The sequence below is a fragment of the Sander lucioperca genome, chromosome 1, assembly GCF_008315115.2.
Source record: "Sander lucioperca isolate FBNREF2018 chromosome 1, SLUC_FBN_1.2, whole genome shotgun sequence".
NCBI lineage: Eukaryota > Metazoa > Chordata > Actinopteri > Perciformes > Percidae > Sander > Sander lucioperca.
In genome coordinates this window covers 27,874,336-27,901,575 of record NC_050173.1, presented here as the reverse complement: position 1 = coordinate 27,901,575, position 27,240 = coordinate 27,874,336, and the positions used below count along the sequence as shown (strand labels likewise).

General features: G+C 42.2%; 1 protein-coding gene and 1 long non-coding RNA gene across 8 annotated transcripts in view; one reads left to right on the top strand and one right to left on the bottom strand.

Annotated features, from left to right (window-relative positions):
- diaph2 (diaphanous-related formin 2) overlaps positions 1 to 27,240 on the bottom strand; it is a 426,632-nt gene that overhangs the window by 44,711 nt on the left and 354,681 nt on the right. For 5 of the 7 annotated variants that reach the window (XM_031302826.2, XM_031302832.2, XM_031302830.2 and 2 more), the window contains 2 exons: positions 11,706 to 11,798; positions 10,098 to 10,163 (listed from right to left, as the gene is read on the bottom strand). In XM_031302826.2, coding sequence (XP_031158686.1) covers positions 10,098 to 10,163; positions 11,706 to 11,798 — 159 coding nt within the window. The remainder of the gene's footprint in view (positions 1 to 10,097; positions 10,164 to 11,705; positions 11,799 to 27,240) is intronic. The other 2 variants (XM_031302828.2, XM_031302833.2) reach the window with 2 other exon arrangements.
- On the top strand, positions 15,191 to 25,627 carry LOC116052280. The gene is made up of 3 exons (XR_004105557.1): positions 15,191 to 15,200; positions 24,636 to 24,645; positions 25,522 to 25,627. It is a non-coding gene; the product is annotated as an uncharacterized LOC116052280 (long non-coding RNA).

Below are 27,240 nucleotides of genomic sequence, written 5' to 3'. Positions count from 1 at the left end.
GCTATGCCAGTATTTTCTCCTTTTGAAATTTCCGTTCCATGACGGAATTTCTGTTTGTGTTTTGGCCTGTTTGTTGTTATCAACTGCCCAGTTTGTCAGCCAGGCCGGGTTGCCAGATATACCTGTAAAAACGTAAACCCAGCGCGCTACAGCTGTGAGGTTAGTACAGCCATAAAAGCAGCAAACAAATGAACAGGATCAACGGAGATTGATTTTACCTGACAAAAAAAACTGCATGTTTCTAATAGTTGTGTGACCAGAGACGTAACAAACCCGTCTGGGTAAATATTGGAGATGTATTTGAAAGATGAAGACAGCTTAGAGCCCAAAAGGACGCAGAGTTGGCTAATTTCCTCCTGAACAGGTAAGCATTAGCTTCAGGCTAATTTATCACAGCTACTAGGGACAGGCATTTTATGTCATTTCAACATTTGTGTAGCTACTCACATTGAATTATATAGCTAGATGTTACGTGCCGTGTTTTGTTTTGCTGTGTTCTCTGTGTGTGTGTGTGTGTGTGTGTGTGTGTGTGTGTGTGTGTGTGTGTGTGTGAGATTCTCTTCAGGTGTGTTCTGGTGATGAGACTCCTGCAGCTGCAGCTGATCAGCTGATGAGGGAAGGTGTTAAATGGCTGTGCCAAGCCAGAGTGAGGGGTTGCTTCAGTGGAAGCCAGAGAGTGAAAGAGTGGGGAAGCTGCAGTGAAAGCCAGCCGTGTTTGAGCAGAGTGAGCTGAGGAGTGCTGCTGTGAGAAGCTAAATCAAGCCAGTGACTAAGAGCCTGTAATCGTCTTCCTTCTGAAGATTGTCTTGTGTTCTTTTTGTATAATAAATTATCTTTTCTTTGTTCAGACCTCCCGGGTTTATTATTTTAAATTGTTTGCGTCCTCCACCCCTAGACAGATTAGGGACGTAACAGTTTTGGGGGCTCGTCCGGGATCCTTTGTTTGCATGTTTTCATTGTCTGTTGCGGTAAGTTATTCTGTTTGATATTTTTATATTGCCCTGTGTGCTGCCTCCGTACCTTTGCTAGTGTGTGATTGTGAAACTGCTTCCTCAGTCTAGGTAGGGTAGTGTCCAGCTGGGCCTAATCAGCCTTTCCTTCGGACACTAATTTATTGTTTTGCCTTTTTTATTTTCGGAGTCAATCCTGGGCGGAGACGGCATTCTCCAAAGGGGGCTGGCGTTTCAGGGTTTCGGCCGCTGATGTGTTGCCTGTAAGTTGCCTCGAGCCCGGCACGGCTTCAGAAGATAAACAGGGATTAGTGGTGGTTAGGCAGGTTCTGAGGAAGTTTTTGTTTCCATAAGGCGAGGCTAGAGACTTATTGTTTGGGCGTATTAATATCAAACATTAAACTTACTGTGTTCAGCGTGACTGTGCTTGTGTTATGGGTGATGGCGGCTTTTGAATTAAGTACGTTTGTGTCTGACCCCACTTTAGGCAAGTTTGATAAATGTACAAAGAAAGATCTGCATGAGATCGCGGAACATTATGGCATTTCTGTGTCAGTTTCCCTCCGAAAAGCTGAGCTAAAGGCTTTTGTGTTTACTGGTCTCGTTAGTCAGGGAGTTTTCTCTGCACCTGTGAGCGGCCCTGATCTAGAGGTGAGCACACCTGATGTAACAGATCAGCCCGTTTATGTTACTCCGGTTGTTCAACCTGAGGGAGCTGACCGAAAGCCGGTCACTATACCGCAGTTTGAACCGATGTCACCATTGTCTGTGGAATCATCTCCGGGGTCCAAACTGGATGCCAGGTTAAAGGTGCGTTTACTTCGCCTTCAGGCAGAGAGGGAGGAGAGAGAGAGAGATTTTCAGCTCCGCAGAGAGTTAGAGTTGAAGAAGTTGGAGGTGGAGGCGGAGACTGCTTTAAAGATGCGTCAGATGGAAATACAGGCGGGTTTGGGAGCCCGTAATGTTACCACTGCTGGCGCGCATTCTCCCAGTTCTGTCAGTTTTGACGTGAGTAAGCACATTTCACTGGTGCCTGTTTTCCGTGAGTCAGAGGTGGAAGCTTACTTCGGTGCATTTGAGCGGATTGCTGCTGCTTTACAGTGGCCTAAAGACGTGTGGGCCATCTTGTTGCAGTGTAAGCTGGTGGGTAAGGCTCAAGAGGCCTGCTCCTCTTTGTCTGTGGAGGATGGGCTCACCTATGACAAAGTTAAAGGTGCCATTTTGCAGGCATATGAGTTAGTGCCTGAGGCCTACAGACAGCGTTTCCGCAGTCTTAGAAAAGCGCAGAGCCAGTCATATGTTGATTTTGTGCGGGAGAAAGGGATCCTTCTTGACAGGTGGTGTGCAGCGTGTAAGGTTGCCGATCTGTCTTCTTTGCGTGAGCTGCTGTTGTTGGAGGAGTTTAAAAACTGCGTGCCTGAGCGTACTACAGTGTATCTAAACGAGCAGAAAGTTTCCACCTTGCAGCAAGCTGCCACTCTTGCTGATGAGTTTATGCTGACGCATAAGGCCGTTTTTAATAAACGTGATACTTCTCTACGTGAAGCTCCCCAAAAATCAGATCCTCCGGTGCGTTACGACAGCGCTGTCTTGCGTCCAAAGTCGGAGAAACTATGCTTCTTCTGCCGTAAGTCCGGTCACTTGGTGGCTAGTTGTGACGCTTGGAAGCGGAAGCAGCAGGGGTCGTTTCAGAAACAGCCTAAGGGTGTGGGATTGATTAAGACTTCTCCTAGGGTCCAATCCTTGGGAGTCTCTAAATCCTGACGTGCCTGATGACTGTTTTAAACCGTTCATTTTTGATGGTTTTGTGTCTCTTTCAGGTAAATCTGAGGATCAGCGTCCAGTGAGGATACTGCGAGACACAGCTTGTTCACAGTCACTGATCCTTCTGACATTCTGCCGTTAGGTCCCAGCTCAAGTGTGAGTGCAGTTGTAAGGGGCATTGAAATGGGTTTTGTGCAGGCGCCACTGTATCAGATTCATGTACAGTCTGGCCTAGTAACAGGGTATTTCACAGTGGGCGCCCGGTCAGGATTCCCTGTTGACGGCGTTGACTTTATCATGGGGAATGATATTGCAGGGGGGAAAGTGTATCCTGTTCCTGAAGTTGTGTGCACCCCCATTCCTGAGTCGGAACGCGATGAGCTAGCCATAAAACACCCTCATGTGTTTGTAGCTAGTGTGACCACTAGAGCGCAGGGTCGTAAGCGGGCCCAAGAGGTTAATTTGTCTGACTCCTTGTTTGCTTCTGTACTTTCTGGGGAAAGTGTGCCCTCTGGTGGTGGACCCGTAAGCTGTACTTCAGGTGAGCCTGGTGAAAAGGTTACAGATACAGTTCTGGTGCCTGACGCTGCTGCACCCTTGCCGCTTACACGGGAGGCTCTCATTAAAGCTCAGAAAAATGATCCCTCACTAGACAAGTGTTGGAGGTCAGTTGTCAACAAGACAGAGTGTAATGGAAAACTGCCATTCTTTGTGGAGAATGGTGTGTTGATGCGTAGGTGGGTCTCACGGTCAGGGTGGGTGGCGACCGACTCAGAGGAGGATTGGGGGGTAGTTATGCAGGTAGTGATCCCTGTCAACTGTCGGCAGCATGTCTTGGCGCTGGCGCATGAGCACTTATGGTCAGGTCACTTGGGCATCAGCAAAACCTATGATCGTGTTCTCCAGCAGTTCTTTTGGCCAGGAATGAAGGCAGATGTAGTGCGTTTTTGTAGAACTTGCAGTACTTGCCAGATGGTAGGTAAGCCTAATCAGCCTGTGCCCCCTGCTCCGCTGCGGCCTGTCCCCGCAGTTGGTGAGCCATTTGAGCATGTTCTGGTCGACTGTGTGGGTCCATTGCCAAAAGCCAAGTCTGGGAATCAGTTTTTGCTCACCATGATGTGTATTTCTACCCGTTTTCCTGAGGCCATTCCTTTGCGCAAGATAACCGCTAAGGCGGTTACTAAAGCATTGATTAAGTTCTTTACGACTTATGGTCTGCCGAAGACCGTACAGACTGATCAGGGAACAAACTTCCTGTCCAGGATTTTCAAGCAGACTCTCCAGTCTCTGGGTATCTCCCACTCTGTGTCTAGTGCCTATCATCCTGAGTCTCAGGGTGCTCTTGAGCGCTGGCACCAGACTTTGAAGTCAATGCTGAAAAAGTATTGTTATGAGACTGGGAATGACTGGGATGAGGGTGTGCCTTTTGTTCTTTGCTATCCGTGATGCAAAACAGGAGTCTCTAGGGTTTAGTCCAGCAGAGCTAGTGTTCGGTCACAATGTGCGTGGCCCGTTGAAAGTGTTGAAGGAGAAGTTAGTGGGTGATAACTCTCGTGAAAATAACGTGTTGGACTTTGTATCCCGCTGTAGAGAGCGTCTGCACCATGCTACACGGTTGGCCACGGAGTCACTGTCTTCATCTCAGTCCAACATGAAGAGACGTTTTGACAAGAAGGCAGTCGAGCGGCAGTTCGACGCAGGTGATAAAGTGCTGGTCTTGCTGCCCACACCTGGCTCTGCTCTTGCTGCCCGGTTCTCAGGTCCGTACGTGGTGGAAGGTAAAGTTTCAGACACAGATTATGTTATCCGTACGCCTGAGCGTAGACGGAAGACACGTTTGTGTCATATTAACATGCTGAAATCTTTTCATCCCAGAGAAGCTGACCTGAGAGGACCAGAGAAGACCTCAGACATTGTTGTGGTAGGGGTTTCTTCTCTCGTCGGTACTCAGCCTGAGTTGGAGGTCGACTTGTTGACGCCCTGTGAAGGTCATCTGTGTGGTAGGCTAGCTAACTCTGAGTTCTTGTCTACAATCAACCAGCAGCTGTCCTATCTCTCCGCGCTTCACAGACAAGATGTGATTAGGTTGCTTGGTAGGTACCCTGGTATTCTACAAGATGTACCATCACGTACAAGTGTGCTGGAGCACGACATTAATGTGGCCGATGCCGCTCCCATTAAACAGCATGCCTATCGCTGTCCGCTCGTTAAAAGGGAAGCCATGAAAAAAGAGGTTAGCTATCTGGTAGAGAATGGCCTTGCCAAGCCCAGCTATAGTCCCTGGAGTTCTCCGTGCTTGTTGGCGCTTAAGTCTGACGGTAGTCCTCGCTTCTGTACTGATTTTCGCAAAGTGAATGCTGTTACTGTGTCGGACTCTTTCCCTTTGCCCCGCATGGATGACTGTGTTGACAGGGTTGGACCAGCAGTGTGTATCACAAAGCTTGATCTACTTAAAGGATACTGGCAGGTTCCTTTGACACAGCAAGCTTCTGAAGTATCAGCCTTTGTCACTCCTGATGCATTTATGCAGTACACCGTGATGCCTTTCGGCATGAAGAACGCGCCTGCCACCTTTCAGCGCCTGATGCAGCGTGTATTAGGAGATGTACCTAACTGCAGTGTGTATCTTGACGATGTGGTGGTCTACTCCAGTGAGTGGGAGAGTCACATGTCCAGTCTGGAAACTGTATTCCGGCGGCTGGCGGACGCCTCTCTTACCCTTAACTTGGCCAAGTGTGAGTTTGGTAAGGCTACTGTTACCTACCTTGGTAAGCAGGTTGGTCAGGGGCAGGTCCGGCCAGTGGACGCTAAGGTGGCTGCTGTTGTATCACTACCAGTGCCCAGCACTAGGCGAGAACTGAGGCGTTTCTTAGGCATGGCAGGTTACTATCGCTGTTTCTGTAAGAACTTCTCGGTAGTAGTTGCTCCTCTGACTAAGTTGTGTAGTCCTGTGGTTCCTTTTGTGTGGAATGATGAGTGTGACCATGCTTTTAACTCTGCTAAGTCTCTCCTCTGTAGTGCTCCTGTGCTGGCTGCGCCTGACATTACTCGACCTTTCCAGCTTGGTACCACCTAATCGTTCCTTCCCCTGCAGAACTATGGTGCACTAGATGGTGCCCCCGCAGCGACGCACGTCGCAGCGACGTGTAGTTACATTCGCTCGGCCGTGGCTTGGTAGCGTTGCATTTCCCCTGACTCATTTCCTGGTTCTCCTTCTCCATAAACAACATGAAATCAAGAGAGGGTTAACTTTTCCTGCTAAAGATTTCCCACTTTGGTCAGAAAACACAGGGGAGACACTTGGTTTCTCTCACTATGATTCTAGAGTCCCCACACACACACACGTGCCGGCTCGACGCACACACCAGCGTGTAAACATCAGGCCACTTACGTAGGCTATGGCGAAAGCTCTGCGTGGAGCCTGCGCAGAACCATAAAACAAGCTTTATCCATTCCACTTCACATTTGGCAGCAAACCACCAAAGCAGAACCCTGATTTTTCAGGCTTGCCATTCCTACCCATCAATCCACCTAATCGTTCCTTCCCCTGCAGAACTATGGTGCACTAGATGGTGCCCCCTCCAGGACCTACTAGAGGGCCTGATAGTCCATATGGCTGCCACACAGGCACAGGCAGCCAGAGCCTTTCTCTATCCTCATGTTCATTGAAATATTGAACATAGCAGTGCTAGCAGTGCTAATCTGGGGTTCATAGGTATTAGCACACTCACCCAGCGATTGTCACTCTGTATGTCCACAGCTGTTGAAAAGCTGTTCAGCTCTTATCCAGGAGTTTGGTTCTAGAGATAGTGTTGTGCATAGAGTTAAACGTAACTATATTTAATTGCTACTTCCACGCCTTGCTTACTAGCAACAGCTTCTTCCCACTAAAGAGGTAACATTCCACATCTTTAGAGATGGTTTTCATAGCCAGGTGTCAGCTTGCCAAGGTCCTCTCCTTGGCTTACTTAAAAAGTACTTTAAAAGCTTCCGGTTAAAGCGTAACTCTCGCCGAAATGCAACCTAGGGTCTTTTTGTGAATGTACCCAAGTCAAACATTTGTTTAAAGGAACACGCCACCGTATTCAACGTCTCCCCTAGATGTAGATAGGTGGGCAAACGCATTTTTGTCTCAGTGCATGCATTGTCTTAGTCCGGCAGCTAGCTTATCTTAGCATAGTGAATGGAATCATTTGTTGCCGGTTAGCATGTCGTGAGTAAAAGTGAGCCAACAACAACAAAAAACAACCTAATTACTTCTTGTGGCCTGCGTATTCACAAAAAGTACAAATAGCAATGCAGATTAAGACTAGACGATTTCCTAGGCAGATACTGACTTGGGACTATATTGGGTGGAAGTACAGCTGAAGCACTGCTACTTGGGCGCAGAGATATCACACAGCAACTCTGTGTGAGTACAGGTCTAATAAGGGTCGATCAATCCCGTAAAATAACCATGCATCATGTTTACAATAATCACTTACTCTGTGGACAGCTGTTTATTGGGTCCATTCGGCGTTTTTCCCAGTTGACTTTATCGCACCGGAAAAAAAGTCGAGGACTGCAGGATGGATCTACGCCAAGAAATCCTCGGTAGCTGTGACACAAGTGCGGGCACGCTCATCTTGATCTGACACGTTGAGCCTGGTCATCGATAGCAGTACCTTGTCCCACTCGCCACAGCACAGACACTCTATTTCAGTTGGCATATTCCCCCACACTCACACCACCAGTTCGTGTTGGCTCTCATCCTCACGTCCTCGAGAGATCGACTCTTTTTGACTGGCGAGATGGCAGCAACCGGAAAAACCAATAGCTAAAGTGAATTGTTCAAAACCTTTCTTTTTATTAAACTCTGTGTACATAAACAATGTTCTCAATGCTCAAGTTCATGTGTCGAGCCTCTGGTGATACTTCGAGCAAAGTTTCATGTTGTGTTGAGCCTTCTTAGTGTTTAAAAATAGTGATTTTGATGCTATCATAGTAGTGCCCCTAGCACTCCCATTCAAAAGGCCATTTGACCGAAAACGAGAATACGGTAAATCTTAAAAGTGGCGTTTCCGTCCTAATTATAATTTTAAACAAAAGTTTGACTCGGTTATATTCACAAAAAGACCCTTGGTTGTATTTTGGCGAGAGTTACGCTTTAATTAAATATGAACACATTTCTTTCTTCTTCTGAAGTGAACATTACTTTTGTAAATAAATAAATAAATTGTTTTAGCATCACATTCTACGTACGTTTGAGCTATACTGTCATCAATGAATACACCAGAAATGTCAGGTACTTGGACATGCAATCAAAACAGGTTAAATATATTAGAGCGAGAGAAACATTTTTGCAAGACACAGAGCACCAATCTCTCGAGAGTTGCAGACAATTCATTTTTAGCCAAAGTTGCCTCAAAGTAGGCTTGCACAGTATGGCATACCATCACGGTCTCACGGCAGTTCGTGATATTGTCACGTTGTTTTTAATCTATTGATTCGTGTACACGGACATCTCGTTTTTTTCGTGGTGCTCAGCACGGAACTGGAAGCATCTATACGGAGGTTGGGTTTAGGAAAAGAAGAACGGGGAAAGGACATGTCACACACCGGGACATGACCCGGGGTCTCTGGGGGACATGCGACGACAACAACGGGACAGTTGTGTTTAGGAAAAGAACAACGGGGAAATAAAACGCCACACGCGGGAATGCGATCCCCGGTCTCCGGGGTGAAAGTCCTGTGTTCTTTGACCCATACACCACCTTGACCAACCTCCCGACGTGGATTTTCAGCTTTTCATACTACTCCCTACCGTAGTCATGCTGTGATCACGAAATATGCTTCTCATTGAAATACATTACATTACAATTGGTGCTCACCACCACGAAAAAAATGACATAAACGTGTCCATGTACACAAATCAATAAATTAAATAACGTGACCATTTCACGAACTGCCATGAGACTGGGTTGGGCATACAAGGCAATAATCCTTCAAAAAGAGGCATATCTGGGGTTCTGTTGCACATCAGTTTGCCATTTACCAAACATATAGGGAAAAAGAAAGGTATTACACAACACAATTATGAGTGGCCAAAGCATGGAGGACCTCCCCAGCAGAACACTTCCTAAACATTGCCACAAGACAGGAAGTGATATCATGCTCATAGGCTAACAGGAAGAGCAAGACAATTCGATAATAACTGGAGCTGCTCTACAAGGCAGAAATGATGCCAAATGAATCAAAAATGACCGCTATTAGGACTGTATTAGTGTTGCAAGATTAAAGGTGCAGTAGGTAAGACTTATAAAACTAACTTTCTGTCATATTTGCTGAAACTGACCCTATGTTCGAGTAGAACTACATGAAGCAGGTCATTTAAAAAAAAAGAAATCCGGCTCCTCTGGCACCACCTTCAGCCTGTAGTGCGATTTGCAAAAATCCACAGCTCCCTGTTCAGATGCACCAATCAGGGCCGGGGGGGTGTCTAACTGCGTGTCAATCACTGCTCATGCACACGCATTCATTTTCCCTTGTGGGGGGAGGGGCTTAGGAGAAAATTTTGGGCTTTAATGGAAAGGGGAGAGGGACTGAGAAGTTGTCGATATTCAAATTTTTTGGCTAAGTCCTGGATCTTCGCAATCCTACCTACAGCACCTTTAAACATTTAGGATCAAGGGGCCAACACAAAGGCAACTTCAATACGAGTTGACCTTACTGTATTGGATATTAAAGGTAATTTAAAATTTAAAATGATATGCAATGTAAGATTTACATCTTGCCACTCAGCAGTACTAGCATAATTGGCAATTATAGTCTCTCCAGTCTAGATTTTCCTTCTCTACTGCTGTACATTGCAACGTGATTCTATGTTCAAAAGAAATGTATTTGAAATGAAATATGATGCATTATTTAAGGTATATGTATTTTTTTTTTTTTTACTGTAGGTAGACATGTGTTAATAACGACTCCTACAATTGACATAACTTTGATGTGACCTCCACTGGTGTTAGTTTCACTTGCTCTTATTCCAATAAACACAGGGCACCATTTCGTCTGTGAATTTCTTCCTTTTGGCCATTAGCAACAGTAACCCAGTAACTGGGATACAATGTTACCTAATGCCACACCTCCATAGTGGCAAGGACTTAAAATGGCATGTTGTTGTTCTTTTGTATTGTGTGTTTTGCTTTTTTACAGTAAATCTTACATATTATGCATTTTCATGCTTTGCTAAGTCAAATTCAGTAACTCAGCACAGGACTCTGCATGTTGTAGACCAGCTCAGTTTGAGTGTTCTGACAGGAAGGACCTGTGAGTTATGCAGCCAGGAGAAGTGCAGTAGGAGACAGGGTGTTGTTGGGCCTGGGTTAAAAAGATAAATACACACACCTAGGGTTCTGTTACCATAGTTAGCACCCGGCCACCGAGACGATGGACTGGAAGGGCTTTGATCACCTGTAACAATGTTGGTAATAAAAAAACATAAAGAAAGAAAAAGAAAATAAAAAAGAAGAGGGGAAGGATGGTGAAAAAGGAAAAGAGAAATGTGCATCAGAGGTGACTCATCTCAGATATTTGGCAAGAATGAACCACATTGATCCTGGCAAAAACCCTTTAGGTTTACTAAGACACCTGCATACACATTTGGACACAGGCACAGGCTCACATTAAATCCAAACACAGAAATACGGTATGAAAACGCTGCAAGTGAAGAATGGAGCTGGTTATGTCTATTGATAAGCAGCATTATAGGTGTTGAAATAAGAGTAAAGTATGTGCGCATGTGTGTGTTAGTTATTATTCGCTTGTGTATTGTGTATGGTTTTTCAAATATTTAATCATAGTTAAATTATTTTACATGCGTTATATTAATATTTTGAAATTAATTGTTTTTGATTTACAAAGAGCATTAAAATATAATTGTGTATAATAACATGCACTATATTGCCCAAAATCATAGCAGAAATCCTTTTATTGGGGAATAAAATTATTCAACTACTTTGAATAGACACACATGCACCAATTTTGTCACTAAAGATGAGATATCAGAGTCACGGTGCATACTAGCATATGTAAATGTCGTCAATATGTGAGCATTGCCAAGAAGATAAACTCAAAATATCTTATTATTAATTCTGTTGACTTGAAACACTTAAGTAACTTGAACACAATATGCATTAAATAGGCAAAGAGTTGCAAACAGCTGTCTATTTCAAAATTTAGTTCAAATTTAACCCTAAGTATTACAACTCTTTCTAAATGTAAATACTGCCCAGCAACAATCTAAAAAGATAGTTTAGACAGAAATTTGCCTGCTCCACCTTAAAATTGTATGCTCATTTCTACTGCTTGCTTTGTGTGTATCCTGTCTATTGCAGAATCATCGAATCCAGCCATTGGTCAGATTTTATTTTCCCTTCCTTTTTTCTACCACGATTGCCAGTGTGGAAATGGCAGCACCTGTGGCTCTTCTGTAGAACTCTGACTTGCATATGAATTGATCCTGGCACCCCTACTAGGTGGTACTCTCCTGGGTACAGGCCATTCATCATGGCAGAATGGAATGTGTTAACACCAGGATTACACTAAATCAGCCTTGGTCCAACTGCAGCCAGCATGGCTACATTATAATAAGTGCTTTATGAATAGCAAAGGGACAATAAATCGCTAATAACTTGCACTGGGCCACATGTGTGCTTGTTTCTATGACAGCTTTCTGTATATGCATATGTTCCTATACGTGTCCATGTTTTATGTGCTTGTTACTCACAAATCCTTGAAACTATAGTCAAAAGGACACAAGCACTGGAATACACACTAATTATATACAAACTGGAGAGCAAAGCTTCTTTCATATGATAGACAGTATGCAAACATTTAACAACTAAAGGGGGCAAGCGGTATTATTTTCTGCAGGCAGGTACGACTGTCAGAAATAAAAGAAAATTATAAATTAAACTAAGCATTAAATAAAGACAATGTTTTTCGCTCCTTTACCATTGCGTGGTGTTCGTTTTCGTCGATCACGGAAGGCTGCTCCAGACTGTAGAGCTTCCATTAGGCTATCCATCACACCGGTTTCATCTCCCTCTGTAAGAGAACAGAAAATAGAGGCAAATGTTTTATAGAACGAAACATACATTAAAACAGGATAAAGTATATAATAACACATACAATATACTTTTTCTTTTACAGCTGAGGAGGAGGAAAAATATATATAGAGCTTAGCAACTAATACAGGCAGGATGAAAGCATCCACTGATGGTCATTGACAGATATTCTTTCTGTGGCTAACGCATGGGAGCTAAGTGCTCTTTACAAAGATTTAGTGTGGAGCCGCTCAATACTCGGGCGCTCTATCATTGTTCAGTCAATGACACCGGGTCCGGTCTTCGAAAAACATCCCCCCAGCCCACCATTCAAACTGTCGTGTGGATCCATGAAACTAGAGAACTGGAGGCAGTTGGCATGGCTGAAGAGACAGGTAGGAGACACTTAAAATGCTATGAGGCCAACAGCATGAAATGTTGTGCCCATGCTGTGCACATGCAGCATACTGCTCAATGAAAATAGGGTTCAAAAATAAGCTTGGGTTCTATATCTGGGTCATCTATCTTTACGCCCCAATACTAATGAGTCAGAGGGGCACCCTTTTTATCATTCTGGTCCAGAACAGACATTATTTTAAACTAGGATCATTAGGGTGACTTATTGTGGAGCTGGAGACTTGGCCATCAATTCCTTTGCATACATGAGTGAACTAGCTCATCCCCAATGTTTACCATCAGGGTCCAGGCATCTTGTTTCTCTACTGTGCTTACAGCTATAGCTGAAGGGAAACATTCGAAAATAAGTGGAGACAACTGCTATTTTCAGCACACAGCACTTTTCCAGACACTGGGGTGATCAATCTTTTGTAACTCGCGTGTGCTCAAAGAGACACGACACTCAGGCAAATTGAATTTATGAACAAAACACGTTGACACTCAATGCTACACGATTAATTTAAGGAAATGGCACATATTTTGCCATTACCAGAGAAATACACGTTTTCCTCTTCTCCTCCAGCAACAAACCACCCAACCTGCAAGCAGTCATGCAAGTAAAAGAAGATAGCAAAACTAAGAATAGAAACATGTCTTTTGTAAATTAAAAAAAATGCAACTCTTAACTCGTACTCACACTAATTTTGCTCTCATTCCTTCTCTTTCTTCCTCAAGTCCTTCCCAAGGGCTACTTTGAAATCAAAGTATCTGTTCCGGCTGTGTGCTGTGCTTAAAAGCAATTCCGATAAAATCAAGCTTAATTAGACCAGCTTTATCAGAACAAAACCAAAGCTGAGCCAAGTAGTGCTTATCTCAAATTGCAGCACTACACCTCAGATAGCAAGCTCATTGGTTTAAAAGGGGGAGCATGGGTTTTGTCTGCTGTGGACCTAAAGAACAATATGGTGAACAACTTGCAGCTACTATAACTGTATCAACTCCCAAGATCTTTAGCTACTACTTCTTCTTATGTAGGCTAGCAAGGACACATTGTGAGTCTGACAGAAGAAAGTGTTAAGTGGCAGGTAAACATGTATCTACAACCACCTTGGCACAAGAAACTTTTTGACAGCTTCTTCTTCCCTGCCTTCTTCATGGAGACCTAGACATCACAGGGGGCACCTGACACTTTGATCAATTTGTCCTACTTCCAGCTTAACTGTAGCACAATTCATCATTTCTAATGGCCAGGACTTGGGAGCCCTAGTAGATTGAGGTTCAGTGGGAGGACTGCAGACACAAAGACCCAAAATGACTAAAATGGGAAACATACTCCCCAGTCACCCTACAGTGCTCAATTAACTATGTCCTATTGAACCACAGCCGAAACTTGAGCAGCCTTACTCTTAACAAGAAATTGTCACAAATGAGCCTTCAGACTTATTAACATATATATGCATTTGTGTGTATATATTTAACAAAGACAAGGTAAGCCCTTATTAGAAAAAAAAATAAAACTGAATATTATTTGACTACACTTATTCCAGTAATCCCCGGGGCAAACGTTTTTCATCACTTATTGTAACATTGCCCACTTTAGCAGGCATTTCTGCCTCGTTTCTACAATTCACTCTTGTCTTATTTTGAGCTGTTAAACCTAGGGCAAATATTCATCTGCTTCTCATTAGCAGCAGTGGTAGATTGCATGCGGAGGAATTACAGAAAAGCAAACCTTTTATGCCCAAAGATCTTTCTCAAGAGGAAAGATCCCCTCTGCTCACAGGAAATTGCTTTCTAAATGGGTTAAGATGGGCTAAGACCCAAGACATTGACAAACCCATCCAGTTATGAAACACCTTGCTGGGCACCCCAACAGACATCTCCGGGGTCCTTTAATGATCTTATTAAAGCTTGTGGAAGTGTGGAACATGGTTGGGGCTTTTGTACTTTTACGTACTTTCTTAAACCTTTAAGAGCAGAAATAAAGATCTGTGAAACTCTACCTCCCAGAGAGAGATGGTGTACCTGTTCCATATCTTTCCAGTGCCAAATGTAACAGTGAGCCCTGGGGATTGGCTCACTCTGCAATATATTTACAAGCGGCACTATCACATTTTCTAATTAGAAGGGATGACAAGAGCAATGTGCTCTCAGCAGGATTGGCACAAAAACTTCACACATCAGATTCATTTTTTCCCGAAGAAAAAAAAAAGTACCTACAGTAAAAGTGAAAGAAAGCGGCTGCGATGTACTATTCACCAATCCCAGGAGCTGAACACAAAGTCAAGTGTCAACAGTTGGGAGGGAGAAAAGGGAGGGCTAGGAAAAGTGTAAGCACAGATATTGTAAGTGTTACGATTAAGGAAGAAACATGTAAAGGGAGAGAAGGAGGAAGAGGCATAATACAGGTAGAAAGAGAGAAAGACAGCGTAGACTGGCAGCTAGGAAGAAAAGGGAAGAGTGTGTGGTGGATTGGGTTATTGAGAGGGACTAGTGGAGCGAGCCATGACACAAGGCCATAAAACACCTCCCTGGCTACTTGACGGCCTGAGCCCTGTGACCAGTGTTGGGAGTAACGCGTTACAAAAGTAACGCAATTACAGTAATGTATTCCTTTTTGCTGTAACGCAGTAATATAACACGTTACTAATTACATTTCGGTAATATTATACCCGTTACAATCTCAGTAATGCGAGTTACAATGCATTTTAGGCTTGCTACGCGTAAATACCATTGCATTTTATCAGCTGTGGAAAGTAACTATGCCGTACTTCACCATAACTGTAAGGTACTTTTAATTGAGTATTTTCATTTTCTCCTACTTGCCTATTGTACGTTTTACTTCTTTATATTTATAGCTTTAGTTACTTTGCATATTCATATTAATTATACAAAATATTACGAATAACCTATGATGTATTAAAGTGGATAAAGAGGAGAAATTCACAAGCTATTTGTCAAACTTCCGCTGTTATTTTGGTGAAAGTAACTCAAAAGTAATGCAAAAGTAGTGTAAAGCATTACAATTCAGGGACAGTAATATTGTAATATAACTAATTACTCTCCAATGACAGTAACTAGTAATCTATAATATATTACATTTTTGAAGTAACTTGCCCAACACTGCCTGTGACATTTAATTATTTCTAAAACTTACACTGCATTATGCAAGCACAGGCACACAGACCCTCACCTACACTTAACAAACCTGCCTACTCATTTTTAGTGATACAAATGCATGTTGTATATTTGCAAGACTATTAGCTCCACTTAACTAACCTAAATTTATGGGGCAGATTTCTCAGCTGACAAATGAGTTTGACAAAGACAGTGAGGGATGAAAAGACAGTTAGAGAGAGGCAGACAGAGAGTCTACTACGACTAATGTCAACAGGATGACCTATACCCATGGCTGCTCATGGCAAGATCAGTTAGAGGAGACACAGGACTCTAGCCAAGTCTTTTAGAAAAACCAATGCATCATCGAAAGTCTCCATACAAACTCTTAAACCTCAGTCAAGGAACCAATTAGGAATCAAACAAACAAGTTTAGCTTATGCAAAACCTGACATCTCATTTGTTTATTTATGCCAATTAAAATCAGCCATCTACAACAATCAGAATATGTATATAACTACAGAGTAAAAGAACAGCTGTCGCCTCAAAAACGTGACAAAGCCTTTCACTCAATCATTCAAGCAGAAAACCTTGTATGTATTTGAATCAAATGCTAGGCTTTTTTTTTTAAACACCAAAGGCATTGCATTCCTATAATTATGCAGCAGTGTCAACAAAGCGTGTTCATAAATTCAATTTGCTATCCGTCATCTCCTGCATGTTGTGCTGGGGAGAAAAAACAGTGGATCGATTGAGACTTCAATTTCTGATGGCTCACATGCAGCATTCATGATTCATGGGGGAAAAGATAGACAAATAAATCATAGAATTCTAAAAAGCTTTTGTCTGGTATGTGTGGGTTTCTAATATAATGGCAAATTATGACATCCTTTATGCCACGAGTTAAACTGGTAGCAACAGGGGCATGTTAATTGAAAAGATAAATAACAGCGTAAGCATACAAAATAATGACATTTGTCAAAGTCACATATTTTAATCAATCACAGCTATATATCCTCTGTATTTATATAAGCATAGCACTCTCCTCTATAAACAAATTTAAGTGTTTGACATGAGGAATACCGGGCATGGGAGAGATGTCTATTTTCTACTACTATCCACTATCCTTCCAGTAGCCAATCCCTGAGTCTAATTTGGACTGTAATGAGATCTAATGAGTGCTTACAGGCCTTGTGCTTGATGAATTAAAACCACTGTGAGAGCGGAACACAGTCAGAGTTTAACCTCACCCCAGTCACCCTCCGTGACTCCAGTAGAGAAGATGAGAAAGAAAAGAAAAAATGAAGAGGAGAGGAACAAGTTGTTCCCATTCTTTTTTTTGCTTGCTGCGGATTGTTTTTGAACACATTTGAGCCCATCTGTTCCCCCACAGAGAGTCACCTGTGCAATTAACCCGGACCATTAGCCGTGAAACAAAGGCCTCGGTGGAGGGAGAGGAGTATTGCGTTATGGCCAGGTGGAGAGGCATCAACTACACTTTCTTTTAATCTTGTCTCCCTCTTTCTACTCTCACTTGTATGCACATGGTTTTGTGTTACTTTTACATCTGAATTCAGGCTCAGCCACCTAGACATACACAACCACCTGCATTACTCAATATCCCCCTCCTCTTACCGCTCTGCTGTTTACTCATTTACTGAGTGGAGTCACCCCCCTCCCTTCGCCCTTCTTACCTGCAGTCCCAGCAGCTTCTAAGACCCAGGCAGACAGAGACCATTACTGCCACAGAGAACACACGTGCCCGAAGGACAGAAGTCATGCGCCTGTAGATGTCTTTCCTTTGTTTTTCATTCTTTCCCCTTTTTCCCCATCTCCCTGCTGTCCAACCACCCAACTCTGACAAAAGCCTTGACACAATGACCCAATAAACTTTTCAGACAGGTCTTTATTTTGTAATTTGTGTTTAATGTGGTGTGTGTGTGTGTGTGTGTGTGTGTGTGTGTGTGTGCATGTTACTAGTCTACTTCAGTGAAAAAGAGAGGATGAAAAAGGAGAAAGGAAGGGTAAGATGGCTAATAAAAAAGACAGATTTGCTTGCTCATTCATATGGATTGTTTCACTGTAACAACTTGATGAGCAAACCCACTCATGTCCTCCCTAACTCAATTAAGGATGCTCCCACAACCCTCCATTCCAGGGGGAATGGCAGTGTAGCTTCTACTTTCCTCTTGATATGAGCCCCTGTGTGGCGCCAGGGTCAGGGGGGAGAGAGGAAGGGAAAATGTGGAGAGAGGGAAGAATGTCTTGAAGAAGGGAAAGGTGGGTGGGAGGTGAGAGGTGTATTGTGCTTGACATGCATGAAGTAGAGACAAGTGTTGGAGCTGGGCTGGCCTGGTCACCGCAGGCCTGATCCCATACCCTAAAAGAAATAGAGATGTCCTGACTGCAAGAGACTAGGAGGAAACGTGGAGAGAAGTTGGATGTCGACAAGGGAAAGATGAAAGTGGATTAGCCGCCGTGGCGATTTACATTCTGTGGTGGAACGAAAGCCCCTGCGATGCCCCGAATAGCTGGATGCATGAATAAGTAAACAAACAAAAACAAAAATAAACCCTCCATCTGGATGGATGCTGCCAGGCCCCAAGTGAGAAACAGTAGGGAGGGGAGGTTGGGAGATGGGAAGAGGGGGGAGAGAGAGAGATGCTTGCAATGTAGTAGTCACCACACTCTGCTTCCTCTGCTATAATTTACTTCTACTGCCTGCGGGCCCCCCCAGTTACCATATTGCTATCACCATCTATCCACTGCTCCTGGCTAGTTACTAACTGCCCAGTAACACCACCAACACACAAGGGAGAGCTCCAACCCAGCACTGACAGATGTTAAGTTGACACACTTTCTCTAAGCCACATGGGGTCAACATGTCAGGGTGCCAGCAGGGCCACAGGAGCTGGTCATCACAGCAGCGTAGACCCCTAGCGCCACTTTTCCATAGGCTAGGTACTGCTAAATTTAGCTGCAATATGGTAGACCATAAAACATATGCATTTTCACAGTTGCCTCAAACCAGGAGATAAACGCTGATGGTGTCTGCTCTTAACCATTTCCTTACAGCTGTCACTGTAAACTGATCAAAATGTACAGGCGACTAGATAGAAAGCAGAACTTCTATAAGGCTCACTCTGTTCAACTTTCAGTAGTATTAGAGCACCTGAGTAAAGAGTAGCTCTGGTTTGGCGTTTCTCTTTTTTGTTACCTCATCTAATAGATTCCAGTGTCTACGTTTTCTGATCTGCTCTTTGCCATGATATCACAGCAGTTGTGAAATCTGCTACTATTTGTTGGTGTTATAGCATCTTTCAAATCCTTCTGTCAGCATACAATCTGTTTTTGTTTGTAGGAAAATAAGACAATCCCAGTGAAAGTTGGTGTAGTCTGTGTTGATAATTTAACTTTCATTCTAGTTTCCTCAGGTTAAATCCTTAGAAGGGGATTGGTGCTTTAATGAGCATTGCTACCTAGCACAGTGTCTTTTTAAATAATACCACTGGGAGGAATTTTCATATACTACACAGGAGCTTTTAATGCAATCATACGTTTTGCTGCTAATTCACATTAAAATTTGTTTCAACATGCTAAGCACTAGAAGACTTCAATTTGATTTTAATTATGTTTTATTACTATGTTTTATATCTTATTGTTTATTTTAGTGTTTTACTGATGGTGCTATTGTTCCTATTGTTTTTATGATTAACACTTATTCTGTTTGTTGTTTTTACTCTGTAAAGGACCTTGTCTTGAAAAGGTGCTATATAAATAAAGTTTTTTATTATATTGTTATCATTTTTGTTGTGAAGCAGCAACAGGAAGTGAATCCTTAATTCTCAAGGTTAGTGATGGACCGCTTGTGACTAGTGTACTTCAGGACAATTTCAGTGTTTGTTTTTTTTGTCAGTGGATTGGTTTTAAATATTGCAGGGGAAGTATTATCAAAAGAGGATGCAGTCGCAGTGAGCTAGTTAGATGAAGAGTTGCAGGTGACAGCCATTTCTATTGCAGTTTGGGTGAACCTCAAACCTTTTAACACCTTTTACTGTGCTGCTAACAACGGCCATGATCTGTTAATGCCATGCCAACATCACAGGCTCTGATCACAGTTGCATACTGTATGTGTATGGCAGGGCATTGCATATGTGACTGTTAATACCAGGGCCACTTAAATGCATCAGGTTATTAAAATGGAAGGGATGTAAAGAGGTGTTGGCATGTGGAAGTATATTGAGATGCTATAAATACTTTTGGGTTTCATCCAGCCAGGGCAGTGTAGATTACCAATTTTACACGAGTGGCACATTTGAGTTTTGGAATCCTGATCATTATAACATCTGAACCAAACCACACATGGGCTGTTTGCATCACTGAAAGGCGGTGCTGTCTGGGGAAGCTAAATGGATTTGACAATGGGATTTGATGGTCTTTGTAGTGAGGGTAATTAGGTTTGATTGACTGTAAAGTGACTAGTGAGGTCCAGATTTGGGAGGGGAAATGATCAGACACTTGAACCACCCACAAATTAATGAGATTCAACTGTGCCTGAGCTGATTTCACCAAGAAAAAGGAGAACATTTACAAAAGCAATGGGATGAGAGAAAAGAACATGCGGGATGAGAATAAAGAGAGTGTGAGACACAAAAAGAGAGACACGCAGACTCGGAGGGAATAAGAGAGAGAAAACCGGAAAGGCAGAGATATCTGATGCATATCTCACTTCCTCAATTGTGACCTTAACTAAATTAAGTTAAAGATAAAAGATAAAAGCGATTAAAAGCTTTAAGCTGCAATTTAATTAGCGTTCTTTGTCTTTCTCTCGATACAAAAGAAAGTGTCACAAAATAGAAAATGTGAAACAATACATATTCAGCTTGACAATTTACTGCATGAGGAAGACTGACAAAAATGTGAAAGAGACTATTCCCTGGTGTTGCTTTTAATTGCTAATGAACTATGGTATTTAAGATATATTATTAAAAGGCTTTCTATGAAGCCAGGCTCGTTTTCCTCATGCTGACATTTATGGAAATGCATTGGAAATGTCCTAATCTGGGAGGATGAGTATTGGATAAGTATTTTATTGTATTACCTTCACTTACAAAACATAATTTTGTCAGTCAATCAGATTTAATCTTTGCATGTCATTTGTTCGTGAATAGTTCTCCTTCCTACATGTTTCTATTCATGCTGCTTGCTCTTACGGGCCTTAGTTGAGATGCAGTCAGCCATATTCTGTGCGGCATCATCGCCTTGAAGCAGATTCCGATTTCGACTGGAGATATAGCACAAACTAATATGCTGTTATTTATTAGAATGTGTGTATGACAGCAGATAATCCTGGTGCCCTTGTTCCTGTCTTTCAAGGTAATGATGGAATTCACCAATCTATACTCGGGAGTTTCAGAGCATGCCTTGCACATCTTGCACTCTGGATCGACACAGCTCAAATGCCAGGACCAAAAAAAAGAAGCAATTTGTTCAGAGTTTGGCATTCCACTGCTGCAGCATCCATATGCAGATGCAGTAAAAGATCCCTCATTCTTATAACTTATCAGATACTACAAATATATAACCAGACAAGGAAGCCATCAGTAGCATGACAAAGAAATGACACTTTAGAGACTAAACAGGCAGCAAATGTATAGGCATTGTGCCATATATCATCATTATGTTCTAGAAAGGTCTGTCCTTGTTTGTTATATTCTGTAGAAAACATGAAGGTCAGCTTTAGCTTCCTAATACTAGCTTAATTTCCTAAGCTAAGCTGAGGAATGGTGAGTCTTCTAAGAAACATTTCTTTTATCTACTTAGTTTTCTGACCTTCATGTCTCTATAAGGCTATCTCCCCTGGTGATATTGTTTGCCATGTCGGCTATGCTGCGGAGACACTATGCAAACTTAGAGAGCAACCCTGTCCACCCCACCTCCGCCTGTCAGCGCTTGTCTATGATCACCTAGCTGGCATGGCTGCAACGCAGGTATGCACTGGCCTACCGGCAGCTGTCAGTGTCACACTAAGCCATCAATCCACATCTCTGCCACTGTCATTCCTGACAGGGCTACGCCAGCCACAGCCAGTCAGCCAGCTGCACAGAAATATGTCAATTTAGTTTAGCACGCCACACTAATAGACACCTGAATTTGAAAAAATTTGCTTTGGTAAACAAAAGAAAAACAATTACTTCCACAACTGTATCTTTCAGGAAAATGCACAAACAGGAGAAAACACAGGAAAAAGAGAAAATACACTCAGATGAAGACATGTTAGCTTTATAGAATCAATAGAAGTGATCTTAATAAACTCCATTAGCCTCTAAGAATAGTAAATCTTAGTTTCTATGGTCGGGATCTTAAATGCGTATTATCTAACAAATGTTACACATCGATCTTCTTAAATTTACATTTAAAAGTCTGGATAATACTGAAATGTACACAGAAATGTAACATACAGGCACCGTAGTCGGAAATGCAGTCAAAGCCTACACTAACTTATTTTGCTTGTATTTAGTATTTGTATTTAGTAAATGAAATGCTTTTTTGAGAGGAGCCCACTTTTATTTATGTAAACATACACCACTTCATCCTCAAAGTGTGAAAGGTTGACAAGGAGGATGCATAAATAGAAGCTGCAGGCCCATCATTGTCAACATGCCAACTGCTCTCTGCAGAGAATCATAGAGACATGGAGACCTTATTCTAGCAGGCCTTTGCTGAACGTGAAAAATGCCAGATAGACGACTATCAGCAGCACAAAAAAAAGCTTTTGGTGAGGAAAGGAAGACGCAAAAATAATTGTAAAATGTATTAAAATGGAAAAAGAAACACCATTTAAGGATTCACTTACAATGAAAAACAACCCATACACTGCAAACAAGGTATTACATTACATACATTTATTTTTTATTTTTTAAATATCTGTGACTGGGTCCCTTTGAGAACTTAACATAATAATAAGAGCTATGATTTCTACTAATGGGCTCATTTTTAAACACAGTGAAGGAGTATGAGGTATACATAACTTACAGCTGTTGTGTGAAGAAAGACAACCACATTAAGGGCGATAATAATGTGTGTTTAATATTTATATTAACACAAACACTTTGACAAAACCTATTTTTCCACTATAATATTCCCTCAGAGCAACCCAATGTATGAGTCTGCATTCTGCTGGTGTCTGCAAGCTGTTGCAACAATGGATTGAAGCGGCTGAGTGGGCTCTAATTCATACAGTAAAAAATGATCACTTTGCAGGTAAAACCTAATCATAAAAACAGCATCTGTGGAGCCTCTTAATGCGTTTTAGTGTTTCAATAATACTGTCTAGGACCGTTTTAATAATTCATTTTACATAGTTTGTTACAAAAGTTTGTTTTCCAATCAAATAGTCATATTTTGAGATCTAAGAAAATTATGTTATTTAAAAATACATAAATCCAGTTGGATTACATATAATGTGTTTAGTCAAGTAAGATAGCAGACAGTTGGTACAACCATAAAAGGTGTTGTAAAACTTGTAGGCTACAACCACTATGGTCCTAAACTTGATATTCCTCAGGTTGGCAATAAAAATGTTTTTCAGAGGTTCATATGGTGAAGGGGGCTGTTACACAAGCTACTACAACTATTGACATACTGAAAACTATACCGTATAAAGTAAGTCTGAGAAAAGTTGACAGTAAACATGTTAAACACAAAGTTCTTCACTATTTATCTGCGGTACCTGTGAGAAATGCATGGACTAAATAAAATGCTCAAATAATGTTTTTTTTGTCCTGGTTGTTTGTTTATTCTTATGTGCCTTATGCCAAGATGCATTGTGCTCAAAGCGGCATGTGCGCTTTCCGGCTCTGTTCAAAGCTTAGTGGATTTGACTGGGGTACACAGTTGACATGTGGGTGCAGACACTTGCCCCAGATGGGAGCACTGACCCCGGTGATGCCAGCCGAGTAGGTGGCCAGAGGGGCTCGCAACTCCTCACAAATGCCTTAGAGAAACAAAGTCCAGATGCTCTACCATGCTCCAGCTCTTGACACACTCAGCATGCTGCTTGCGACATTGTTTCATATGCCACAATAAAAAAAGAAATATCCTGCTGTGGTGAACCATATTCCTCTGTTTTAGACAGAATAATTAGTTGGGTTTATTCTACAGTGTTTAACAGTTATATTCAGTCAAGTAAAACAATTTGGTAAATGTTGAACATCTGGTCAGTTCAAGAGAATATGGAAATCCACTTAAAGCAAATTAAAACAAATGGGGTGACTGGGTAATGATTTCATGAGCAATTTCCTACATTAGGATTTCTAATACTTCACAAGGAAAACACATTTAGCTGTGCACTTGTCTCATCTAACAATCATGCTTGTTGAAGAAGTGCACATACAAATGCACTTGCAGAGGGTATATGCTGAAGTTTTATCAACTAGGAAATGGGAGAGAATTTTTTTTCTTTTTTAATAATCAGTTTCCTAAACGCATTTGTCGGTTTCCCATCCCCCACCCTGGTGCCATCCTGGCAAAAGCTGAATGAATTAAACTCTCATTAAATATGCATTTCATTGTTAATCATTTGCAAGCGAAGAGGATTAGGTCGCAATTTGTGAAATTACATAAAATCTATCCCTTCTCAAAAATAGCCTCTTGAAATTGCATTAAACACAACAGTATGATCCATCTAACAGTCTTTTAAGCAATAAAATGAGTAAATCAGTAAATCCATTAAAGAGATATTGACCTGTACATAATTATCATAATACAATGGCCATATGTTTCCTCCATCTGTTCAGGCTAATGGATTTGTACACATACAAATCTACTATATTCAGGTCAACAAACCTATCTATCTATCTATCTATCTATCTATCTATCTATCTCTCTATCTATAAAAACCAAGGTTAGGATCAAAATAAAGACACTAATAGGTATATTAAACTGGAGATCTATTAGCCTTTTAGCCTTTCAAATGCCAAATTAATGTGGAAAATGTTTGGACACGATTCATTTCATTCAGTTTAGTGTTTTTTGAGTAGTTAGCTGATAGGGAAAGTGCTGACACGTGACATGAGGGGGCGGGTTTGTGTGACGCTGAAAACAGCTGGAGACAATCACGGAAACGGCACGCTGACAGCTACAAACCACACACTTACCACACAAAGAATGCTATTGAAGACAAAGACACTGAAAGACTATTCTTGTTTTCCCACAACACAACTTTTATAAATACACTTTTTAAAAGCTGAACTACAACAACAAGGAAGAGCGGGGCTAGCAAGGCGAGGACGCCGACGGAGCACCCAGGGCAGTTGAGCCGGAGTGACGACGTGGTCACCGAACAAGCAGCCATCTTCAGACGCGAAACCATGCAGTGTCTGGGTGAGTTAGTTTAACACAGCACAACCCCTCTAGAAGTAGGAAAGACATACACTCATCCAGGTGAGTTTAATCTCATTCTCACGTTAAACGCAACATGCAGGGAAAAGGAGACAGGAGGATTAATGTTACTGGTTAGGTTAGCCTTTAGTAGCTGTGTTCCTTTGTGTTACAAGCCCAGGTTAGCTTAGCCGCGTAACAATGGTAAGAGGAATTAACAAGGCCTCTTTGTGCCGAACACTACCTTATTTTCATCAACCTTCACAGAAAACACAGCTGATGCTCAGCGTGAAATATTGATGTGAAAAAGGCTCCTCAAATAACTAACTCAAAATGTCTGAAGCACACATAGAATTTTAGAAAGGAATGGGAGAGAAAAGCCAAGAGTCTCAACCCTGTCAACTGGAGAGTAGAGGAAAATAAAAGAAAGATGTGCAACAAGAAAACACTGACTATCCTGCTATGTGTGTTCCAACCAAACAGCTTAAAGAGAAACGGAAAGAATATACAAGAGCAAAACACCAAGCTGCTGTAACCTCCAACCTGCTACTGGCTCAAGTTCAGATTACCATTCACAGGATCCATTTAAAGAGCTTCGCATTTGATTGTCCTTTCTCTGACTGCATCTCAAGTTAGTACATAGAAAGGAACTATTCAAGGTTTAAAGGGGAACTATGCAGTTTTTTTTTTTTTTTAGCTTAATTTACCTTAACTGAACAGCTTCGGAGTCATTGGAATGGTTATATGACTTTTTTCGGGTTGAATGGTGGTCGTCTCGCCTCCCCCTAACGCCTGTGAGCGGAAAAACCACCCTTGCAACTTTTGGCCAGCAAGCCGCCGGCCTCAGTGTCAGGAAGAATCGCGTGATATCAGGTCTCGCGATGTAACGAATTGCTTCACGGCACTGCACACATACGCCCATTCAGGAACCGGCTAACAAGGTAGCGATGGAGTTTTTCACACTATTGTCATGGCTGAGCCGGCAAAAAAGAAGCAGAAAGCTAGGAAAGCATTGTCAGAAGAACAGAGAAAGAGGAAACGGCAGACTGACCGAGCGAGGAGTCAGACACAAGTAAACAGAGGAGCTGCCACATATCTATTCCGAAGCTGTAGGGGGAGCTCTATAGAGAAACCTGCGAGCAAAAAACGAGAAAACAGCGAAGAAATAGTCAAAACTGCATAGCACTCCTTTAATGAAAATGTGTAGTCAATGCAGGTAAGAACCTTGACAGTAAAAAGCAGCCTGGGTTTAGCACATCTTGAAAATGTATGTATTTCATAACTGCCAAGGTCATTGTGATCGCGACCGTCCAACGAGCTAGGTGTTGGTGTGGAGGACAATCCCCACTATCTCCAAGGCTGCAGGCAACGTTACCCATGTCATCCTCATGTTTTATTCACGCGAGTCATATTATGGCATTCAGAAACTGAGATCAAAATCTGCTCTGGCAGAAATATTTAATATCATACCTACTTCTCGACCCTTCTCCATCTGGTTAGCCAGCATGAGAGAGAGGGGTAGACAGACTCCTTAAGCTCAGCGATGTTGGATTATTAAAAGTGAAGCTTTCAAAGAGGTCACTGCTCAGGGAAAAAAAGAAAAAAGAAAAAGCTGCAGCATGCATCAATTATCTTGGAGAGTTTGTGGCATACTGAAGACTGTCTTGTCACATTTCACAATGTGGTTGAGCTCCAGTGAGGTCCTTGGCGGACGATGACATTTAGACGCTGGTGAACTGTGGAAATCCCAGTCCGTTTGTCAAAGAAATGGACAAAACCCCTTCAGGCTTGAAATTCTTTCTCAATGTCATTGGCATAACTAGACACAGGCATCCAGCTCAATCACTCTCCTTTTTCATGTCTGAACAACTGCAACTTACTGTACACTGATCAATACACGGTTTACTGGCATCGCTGAAGGACAATAGAGTAATTCCAATGATTCACAACAATAAATATAGCTCGCTGCCCGCAAACAGTGTCAGACTGGAGGAATGATAACTTTTCTGTTGTGTTGCTTGCACATCATAAAACGAATAACAACTGCATGATCGTGTTGGAAGTGCAATCTAGAGCCAATTTCCACCTCTTTTTTAAGTTGACCACAGCTTCCCGTCCATACATGTGACCTACATATTGCGTGCCACTGCCAGTTCTAAACAAAGTCTTTGTAATTATAAATTACTATATTCCAATAACTTGCACTACTCGAGAATTAAAACACTATGACTTTACATGTGTTAAATGTTTAGAAATACATGTGCATATTACTGCAGGAAACAATGTTTCTTTCTATGTGAGCAAATGTACCATGGGGAAAAAAACAAGTTAAAAGTAGCATTATCTGTCTGTTGTTTGGAAGCATTGCATCGGCTACGGGAGTAAGTATAGGATTCCTTCACAGCTAAAAAAAAGATGTCTCCCCCCACTCCTACACATTATCCTCTTCCTTCAGAGTTCAAATCTGTGTTAGGCACAATTCCATGAAACCCCCTTTCTATCCTCCTGTTCTCCTCGTCCTTTCTCCCCACCTGCCTCCCTGTCTCTGT